The 9,120-nt window shown below is 45.3% G+C and overlaps 2 protein-coding genes across 2 annotated transcripts; one reads left to right on the top strand and one right to left on the bottom strand.

Annotated features, from left to right (window-relative positions):
- Window positions 1-904, top strand: LOC125520687. Its single transcript, XM_048685652.1, has 3 exons — window positions 1-145; window positions 262-399; window positions 508-904. Exons 1-3 carry the CDS (start codon window positions 59-61, stop codon window positions 622-624), a joined length of 342 nt encoding a protein of 113 aa, XP_048541609.1. The 5' UTR covers window positions 1-58; the 3' UTR covers window positions 625-904.
- Window positions 905-4,787: 3,883 nt separating this feature from the next.
- Window positions 4,788-6,354, bottom strand: LOC125520689. The gene is made up of 2 exons (XM_048685653.1): window positions 5,178-6,354; window positions 4,788-5,085 (listed from the first exon to the last, which is right to left on the bottom strand). Exons 1-2 carry the CDS (start codon window positions 5,487-5,489, stop codon window positions 5,065-5,067), a joined length of 333 nt encoding a protein of 110 aa, XP_048541610.1. The 5' UTR covers window positions 5,490-6,354; the 3' UTR covers window positions 4,788-5,064.
- Between the last annotated feature and the right edge of the window lie 2,766 nt (window positions 6,355-9,120).

The following is a 9,120-nucleotide window of genomic DNA, read 5'->3' as shown; positions in this document are numbered from 1 at the left end:
TTCCCCTGCCCCAAGGGAACCTCCGCAAACAAATTCCCCACCCCTACCACGGCCGACGATGTCCTCCGCCCCCGACGCCGATCACTGCGACGCCGGAACCATCATGGCCGACGTCCTCTCCAAGGGCCGCGAGTCCTGCTACAAGGTAATCCCGAACCCTATCTCCGCTCCCGCTAGCCCCCCCCCCCCCCCCCCCCCCCCCCCCCCCCGCTTCGTCTCCTCTCCATTGCTGACGCAAGCCCTTCGATTCTCCACCCCAAGGCCCGAGACGCCTTCTACGCGTGCGTGGAGAAGCACGCGGACAAGAAGCCCACCGAGATCGCCACCATGGGGCTCCTCTTCCCCGCCGACTGCAAGAAGTCCCGCGCCCAGTACGTCAGCAGCTGCCGCCCCTCCTGGGTAACTATTCTAATCCCCATCCGCCTCGCAGCCAGCCGCCAATCCCTCCATGATTCGCGTCTCTGCTTGCTTCTCCTAATAACAATTGGTTTCGGTTTCCTTCGCCAGGTGAGGCACTTCGACCGGCAGCACTGCGCCAAGAAGCGGGTGCAGAGGCTGCTCGACGGCGACGACGACGGCCGGGGTCCCATGTCGCTGCCCCAGCCCTACACGTTCAAGCAATAAGTGGCGCTGACGATGGGCCTGTCCTTTGTACGAACCGAATCTGGCCGAGATGGTATTGGTTTATTGTTCTCTAGTCATTCCTGCCGAGATGGATGCTTATCTGCTGCCTAGTATGTTGAGGAAACTGTGAATCTGTGACTTCGTAGCGATCATGACCGTTGTTGTAGTGCTCCTGTTATCCTAATGACCTCGTGACTCCTGGCCTTTCATGCTTTGTTTCGATGGATGAAAGTTGAGATGTGGAATAATATTGCGGAGGGATGGTTATTGCCAGGTGCCATTTAGAATGCATCCATAGCAAGTTTTCACCAATTAGTTTGCCATATATAAATTTAAGGGCAATATTACTCGGTGCCGTCACAGTGACCACCAAACAGAAAAGTACCATCCCATGTGTCACGACTCACGACAAACGATGGTAGCCATTTTCTTTATTGTAACTTTTAAAATGCGTTATTCCTCTCTTTACAAAGTGGAACCTATAATTTTCATTTGAATTATTATAGAATGGCCTATACTGGTTCATCCACAAAAATGTTATTCTTAACTCCAAAATTTGGACCTGTATTTGAAAATTCCTACTTCCTAAGTGCTCACTTTATGGGTGACCTTCCATTGTTTGTATATGAAGTCACTATTGCCCCATCTCTGTTTCAGCATTGTTCAATTAACACCTCATTAACTAATCCTTATGAACTGTCTATATTTGGAAGTCATTGTCTTGTTCAGCGTCCTTTTTTTTCTTTGAATAACCATCACAATGCTAAACAGATGAACTCATTGAGTCAATGTAGCTTTTACTTGTGTGGCTATTTCTGTCTAGTTTTTCATTTTGTCAGAGAAGAATGCTTTGGTGATTTTGACTGTCATCAGATTATTCGAACAGATTACGCTAAATTAGAAATGAGCCAGTTTTTAGCCCATCAAAATTCCATCTTAGCTTCCCTGGACCTTATTAGGATATCATTTTAGAATGTTTGGGGCATCTTATGTGAGTCTGTAAAAGATCTAGTAGTGTGTGTCCAAAGGTATATCTGATTTCTGTTTGAGCCTTCGTTGACCCTTTCTCTAAGTAATTCTGTGTGCAGATGTTCTAGAATTAGATGATTGTTTTTCTTTGTAATTATTTAACCTATTTATAGATAACCGTCTTTTGATATATGGGATAGATAAAAATAAGAACGTATGTGTTAATTTGTACACAAGTGTACATGTTTATTTCTAAAATTAGTTGGTGTTGTGACCAGTAATTCTGGATGGTAATTGTGCTTTAAGACCATTATCAAGAACTTATGCGTTAATTTGTACACAAGTGTACATGTTTATTTTTAAAATTAGTTGGTGTTGTGATCAGTAAGTAGATAAGAATATGTAAACATCAGAATGTGATGAATGAATCAGCGAACAAGTAGTTATATGAATGATTGTCTCACTTTCTGTGTGACTTGATGAACAAGTAGTATTTTGAGCTTGGTTTTGATAATGATTGTATTATTAGGTGGTCCGTTCTGTAATTTTCAAAGTTGTTTCACTATCATTTACCTTGTCATATTCATCTGGAAAACTGGGGATGGCAGGGATGATGGTAGACTTCAAAGATAAGAAAATATGGACGGACTAACTAAAAGGGGTTCAAATAGTTCAGTGAAATAAAAAATAATATGAGATGCAAATAGGTAGCTTTTGATAGAGAATTCTTTCAACTTGCACTTAATTAAATTTCCTTAAGTAAAATGATTAGGTTAAGTTTTGGCCTGAGATAATTTTATTTGAGGGAATTGAGCTTGAGTTTGGGACCTTGCATAAGTTTGATATGAAGCTATGCTTGCAGCAAGAAGATCAATGCTCTATTTCTGAATGAAGTATGTCTTTCACACAGAACAAAGAACTACTCATTTCAATTTTGTGGGTCTTTTGTGCCATTTTATGTCATATCTAGGAATTTAATTAACTCAGATGATCTTGTAATCCTCTATAAGAGGTCTGTATTTATCTCTTATGGCGGGTTCTATGTGAACACTGATAGACTCGGTGATGGCATGTTCTTATTTTTGTGTTAGGTTAGGTTGGGTAAAGGTTTGTTGGTTTCTCCTGGTAATGATGTGGCATCACTCTGCTTAGTATCATACTGGATTCTAATTGTGCTCATTTCAGACTCCTTCATACTCTTCTACTCCCTCCGTAAACTAATATAAGAGTGTTTAGAATACTAAACTAGTGATCTAAACACTCTTATATTAGTTTACAGAGGGAGTATTTATTTTCATTTTTACAGTTCAGCACCTTTTTTTAAGCGATCATTGCCATGTTTGTTCCTTTTGTAAATGAGCTATCATGTTTGATGCAAGTTGCACAAGTAAACAGAGCAAAGTTTTGATGCTAAAAAAAACAGAGCAAAGTTTTAACACAGTGAGGCTACCAAACATGAATTGTTAGAAGTTCTTTTGATTCGTTCTGTAACCTAGGTCCTCTTCCTTATAAGAAAACATCATCTTCCTTATTTTATGTCATTGTGTATTCGATGTGGATTTTACAATGGTAAAAAGTTCTCGACGTGGATTTAGATGTATCTAGCTAGCCACTCAATGTATCATCAGTAGAGAACACCGGGTTCTGGTCATTTTCCCCAGGTTCATTAAATATAATTTGAGAAGAATAAACGGGCCACTTTATGACCCATCAAAGTTCTATCTCTGCTTCATTGGCCCCTTTGAGTAATCCTGGGATATTTTTAGCTTTTTGTTCTGTCTTTGTTAATTGCTATTTATCATGTCATATTCACCTCAAATAGGTGGGGTTGCAAGTGCTCCTGCTGTATTTATGTGCTGTTTGATTTGAGGGATAAGCTAATCCTTCATTTTATACTAGGCCTATGCTTGTGAAGTTGGGAGGTGGTAATTGGGCAACTCATTTCATTCCTCAAACCATACAAGGGGCAATTCATCACCCAGTTTAGTAAAAGAAAAGATAATATTTGATATGAATAGTGTGTTCTCACAGTGGATTATTTACTGTCCATATGGAAATTTAATACAAAAAACCTTGGGTAAATGAATATAGGTAACATCTTTTCTGAGGTAGTATAAGAATAGTTAGTTTTCTTGGGAGAAATTTGATCTTAAGCTATGATTGTGGCAAGTTGATCAAGTCAAATAAAGTCTGCCTTTCACTATGTAAAATGTTGGGAGTCTCTGACTTTGGTATTACTTTGTTCCCATTTTACTTTATACTCCCTCCGTCCGGAAAAACTTGTCCCAAGCTTGTCCCTTAAATGGATGTATCTAGCACCAACTTGGTGCTACATATATCCATTTGAGGGACTAGCTTTTTCGGACGGAGGGAGTATATGTGGTCTGTCTTCTGGGTTTTGATATATGTTGTCTGCTGGCCACATTTTGAACTGGGTTAGGCTGTGTAAGGTTTGTTTGATAAGTGGGGCCACCGCACTATTTAGTAAGTACTATCATGGTTGATTCTACTCCCTCCGTTCCGAATTACTTGTCGCAGGTATCTAGATGTATTTTAGTTCCAGAAACATCCATTTCTGTGACGAGTAATATGAAACGGAGGGAGTAATAGCAGCTATTCCTTTTAAATTCTGTTGGCCGCGCCCGTGCCGCCTTTGTTTTACGATTCGACCTTGTTGTGTGTACTCCTAAATTGGCGATCCTGTAGCCTGTGATTTTACTGTCGTGATCAAATGAGGTTTCCGTACTGTGTTTTATAAAGCTGCTCCTGTGTCGGCATAACCCAGTGCTCCATTTCTTGGTGGCTGTTGTTTGAAAGCATTAGCTGCTTCTTTAGGCTAATAGGAGATTTATTCAATATTATAGCACCCACCAAGGAATGAAGGACGATCTAATTTGTCTGTCTTGCAGCTGAATTAATTAGTTGTAGAGACGATCATGTCAATGTGCTGTCAGTCACCTCCCTTCCCTATATATATAATAAACATGCTTAGGGCATACCCACAATGCATTATTCCTTTCGGCTCTATTCAAAGATGAAACTTTTCTGTCTCAAAAGAAAAAAAAGATGAAACTTTTGTTGCGCGCTGCACATGATCGATAATAAGGTCCACCTTACTTTCCTCCACCAGTACAACGAGGCACGGCCATGGCCCATGGATTTGGTCTCAAATCAGTAGGTATAGGTAGAGCACATGAACAAACATCGCGTGGAACATTACCAACCAAGAGTACAATCATCAGAAGAATCCTGTAGCAATTACAGCGCACCTGGGGTGCTTCCCGGGATCATCACCAACCACAAAGCAGTGCACAGTGCAGAGTAACCACGTACGTATTTACATGCTCTCTTGCTACTGGTTGGTCTTCGATCATCATCGTATGCTACATGCGGATGTACAGCGGTCTGCAGAGCAAACCATGGAGGAACTACAGTTGCTTCTCGGACGAAGCATCCAAAGCGAACGTCGCGTCAGAAGCAGCGGCAGAGCATCTGCACCGGAAGAAGAGACAAGTAAATCCATGCCTGCCCCATTGCAAATCACATGCACGAAATGCAAGGTTTGGCCGTCAACCGGTGCTCACCTTCCTCCGCTTCCGCCACCGCCACCGCCGCTGCCGGCGCCGGGCCGACGACGCCGACGCCTGGGCGAGGAGCAGGACCTCAGGCCGCAGCACCAGCGGCGACCAGAGCCCGCTCCTCCCGTAGTCGAAGTCGAACTCGCTGGTGTCCGCGAACTTGCCCAGGAGCCCGTCCGAGACGTCCCTCGACACCAGCTGCACCACGAACCCGCCGCCGCCGCCGCTGTTGGTGATCACAGGCGACGGCTCCTCGGAGTCGGAGTCAGAGCAAACGCTGGTGATCTCCGGGGACCGGGAGGGCGGCGACGCCGGCATTGTCGCGCGCGGGCAGGGCAGCAGCTAGGAATAGGATGATCGAGCGGAGAAATACGCGGCCGGAGAACGGCTGGTGGGCTGTTGCACTTGCAGCATCGCCCTGTCCGCGGACAGGAAAGAAGAAAGAATTTCGCCGCGGATCCTGTGGAGGTTGGAGGGAGAAAATGACTCGGTTTGGACCCGCTCCCTGTTGGGATCGTGGCCGCCCGCAAGAGACAGCCGCGTCGAGGGGGGCCACGACTAGGCCATCTCCTCCTCCTCCCTTTCTTTAATGGTGGCAGGCCCTCTCCTCTCGCAACAAGCACAGCGCAGCTGATCTCTCTCTCGTCTCTCTCTGGCAACCGACCGCGCACCTCTCCGTCATGTGGCGATGCCTCCACGCAACATAACATAGGCCTCGCATCCATCTCATGCACCAGGACGATGCTGCGACGCAGAGAAGGTTCCGTGGCAACATGCCATGTTAACTCGAGCAGCAAAAGATCGTGCTCGTACGTACCTCTCTGGGCGGGCGCAGTACCACTGCTTGGTCTTTATTGGCAACCCCATACCCGATTGCTGCATAATTCGCCGCAATTATGGGCGGCTTTATTAGAACGGATCTTGATCCGGTACCCCGGCCGGCCGCGGGTTCGTTCGCCGAGATATACAGAGCAGTAGCAATGAAGCCGAGCTTTTCCGTATGGAACGTGGGGGAAGGGGATGCTACCAGCCGCAGGCAGGCAGGCAACGCCGGGACACCATCGTGAGCCACCTACCATTAGACGGGCGACCTTTCCGAAACGGATCGATTCGGGCAGGTTGGTCCTTGAGGATTGATCGGGTCCATCCGTGGTGGGGCTGATTAGATCCAAGATCTAATCAGTTTGGGTGGGGATCACGCCTCACCTCACGGCCACGGCCAAGAGAGAGCTTCCGGCTAATCTCTGTGCGCCCTTTTCAGCGGATAATCCCATCTGTCAACGCTCGATGGAGTAAAGAGGAATCGGCGTGGGGAGCATCGAGAGAGTGAGTGATGTGGCCACTTTGTGAGTGTGTGTTGCATTTGCACACTTCAGTTAATTTACTTAAAGAGATGTTTAATTGCCAGTACCCTAACTTTTTTGCCGAAAAGGGAGATGTGACGGGCGCTTAATTGGATGTTAAATGTGTCGCCTAATCTCCAATCTAGAAAGTAGGCGTCAAACGTCATCCTGTGAAGGAGAAAGCGCGGTTTTAGTTCATTATCCTCACACGGTACACGCAACGCATGACTGAGTAAATTAGGCTTGGCGGGCACGGGGTCATATAATCAGTCTCAGGCAGCCTGGTTATAGCTTCTGCTTTCCGATGACGATCACGATGCTTTGCAGCCCACTTTGATTTCCTAACTAATGGATCATATGGTAGTTTAAAATCAACTTATGAGTGCGACATTTTGTTTTGCTTGGCTACAGTGCCAATAGTCTTTCTTTCCTTTCGAAAAAGAGTAGCAATTCTGCTTCATGAGTTTGTATTAGCGATTTCTATTTCTGTGTCCCTTCTTTTTTAATTGTGCTCAGTTTTTTCTAGCCCATCTAACTTTGCTCACTTTTGCCCTCTTTCACTCGCCCGGGCCTCACAAAAGGCCAAACAGTGCCTTGGCGTCCGGTCAAAGCCTTTGACCGTTACTTTGCCGGTGCTGACGCATGGGACCGATATGTAAGGCCGCATGCATTCACGCTGGCATACAAAATTAAATCAAAGTCGCCTGTTGTAAGCGTCTGCTCGCGCTTTCGTATGTCGGGACTCGCGCCGCCGCTCCAATTAATGGCGGTTTAACGCCGCAACCCAGCCCTTCCCGTGCCATATATACAGCCCCCGTCACATTTCGCCGCTCGCCTCCACAACCTTATCCGCCGCCGGCGCCACTACAGCACAAACCCTAGCTCTCCTCTCCCTCCACCCCTTCCGCTTCCATGGTGTGGTTGTGCAGCATCACTCTCCGTGAAGCCGAGCTTCTCGCCATCTGCGACATCCTGGTGCCGCTGGACACGCGCCTGCCGGTGGGATGGGTTCTGAGTGCGAGGGGTCTTCTTGTGGCGCTTGCCCCCCTCCCTTTCGGTACGATTGCCTTGGCGTGTGTCGTCCGTAGGTTTTGGGCACGTCTGATGCCGGAGGAGAGGGCGCATCCAGGCTTCGAGCCTAACGCCCCCATTCTGGCCGCAAATCCTTGGCCAGGACCGTGCCGCTCAGATCCAGCAGTTTGACGACCCCAACCCGATGCCGCACTTTAACATTGTGGAATGGCCCGAGCTTCGACGAGGTCATTGCCGTGTGCCGCTCGCAGATTGCGGAAGAAGATTAATTTCAGATTTGGGAGTAGGGCCGCCTCGAAGTTGTTGTTTTATTTGAATAAAATATGTATGAATTCGTATTGAATATGTTTGCACAAATCATTTCGAATGATTGTATTTCGAGTTGTTTCGCATGCAGTTGGAATGACTCGTGATTTATGTGCGCCAATCATTTGGAATGACTAATATCTAGTTGCTTGCATGCACTTGGAATAACTTGTGAATTATGATTTTTTTATAAAAAAGGCTCAAAAATTAAAATCTTTTTGCATGGAGGCCTCTTATGTGCAATTGCTTGTGGGAAAAACGATAAACGGACTATACCATAAATAAAAAGTTTTTTTTCATTTTCTAGTGCTATACATGACTTTTTTTCTAGTGCCATACAAGTATTTTATTTTGTGTGTGTGTGCATGTGCTGTTCATGAGGCTTTGCATGATTCTTTTATTGATTCAATAAACCTTAGTTCTCATTAAGGGAAATACTTATCTCTACTGTACTGCATCTCCTTGCTCTTCAGGAAACATTCCAACACAGCTCACAAGTAGCAGGCTACTAACTAATGAATAATTTGAATAATTTGTAATAAGGTTGTACTTTAGCTCGGTGAGCTTCAAACACTCGTGTTGGTTTGTTCCAACACTCTGATTTCTATTTGGTTTTGCTTTTTGTTTGTTTGCTTTACTTTTCTTTTTGCCGGTTGCATTTCTTTCGCATTTAAAAAATAAAAAACCAAAATAATGTTTTCTTTCGCTTGCTCTTTTTCTTTTCTCCGCGGATTTCCGTTCGCGTTCTTGCTAATATTTTTCCGCAGTGGAGTTGGTCTACGTTGGGAAGCGAGGAACACAACTTGAGGAAGAGAAACATGAACATTCATGACCATGAAGGTGATGAGTCCCTTTGGTAATCCGGTAACGGATAACATAAAGGTTCCCAGCCTCTTTCCCCAATGTGTGACCCTGAGTTATCGAACCCATGAGAGGATGTGCACTTACGACAAGGGTTTTCTACCTAAGCCTTTGTGAGAGAATTCAATTCCAGTTTTAGACCGGATCGTTATCACATTTGCTATTGAAAACACTTATAATAAAAACAGACATGGGTACGAGGACTTGATTCTTACAGCCATATGTTTGTGATCGGGATCACCATGATCTTAATTTATTCTCTTGAAGGCACCCGTTAAGATGTGCTTACAATGACTCTAAGTGGGGGATGCGTACAAATTACGTCTTGACCGGAACACGCCCTACATCAAGAGTCAGTTGTCCAACCATAGACCCTATCCGTTGCACGTCGCAATCACATCATAGCA

Source organism: Triticum urartu, chromosome 7 (assembly GCF_003073215.2).
Source record: "Triticum urartu cultivar G1812 chromosome 7, Tu2.1, whole genome shotgun sequence".
Lineage (NCBI taxonomy): Eukaryota > Viridiplantae > Streptophyta > Magnoliopsida > Poales > Poaceae > Triticum > Triticum urartu.
The sequence above is the reverse complement of the archived record's forward strand: the minus strand, read 5'-3'. Positions and strand labels throughout refer to the sequence as shown.

Coding starts and splice junctions, on each gene's coding strand:
- LOC125520689 (XM_048685653.1), bottom strand. CDS start 5,489: ATGCCGGCGTCGCCGCCCTCCCGGTCCCCGGAGATCACCAGCGTTTGC. Junction 5,086..5,177: donor GGTGGCGGAAGCGGAGGAAG/GTGAGCACCGGT, acceptor CTTCCGGTGCAG/ATGCTCTGCCGCTGCTTCTG.
- LOC125520687 (XM_048685652.1), top strand. CDS start 59: ATGTCCTCCGCCCCCGACGCCGATCACTGCGACGCCGGAACCATCATG. Junction 146..261: donor GCCGCGAGTCCTGCTACAAG/GTAATCCCGAAC, acceptor CTCCACCCCAAG/GCCCGAGACGCCTTCTACGC. Junction 400..507: donor GCAGCTGCCGCCCCTCCTGG/GTAACTATTCTA, acceptor TTCCTTCGCCAG/GTGAGGCACTTCGACCGGCA.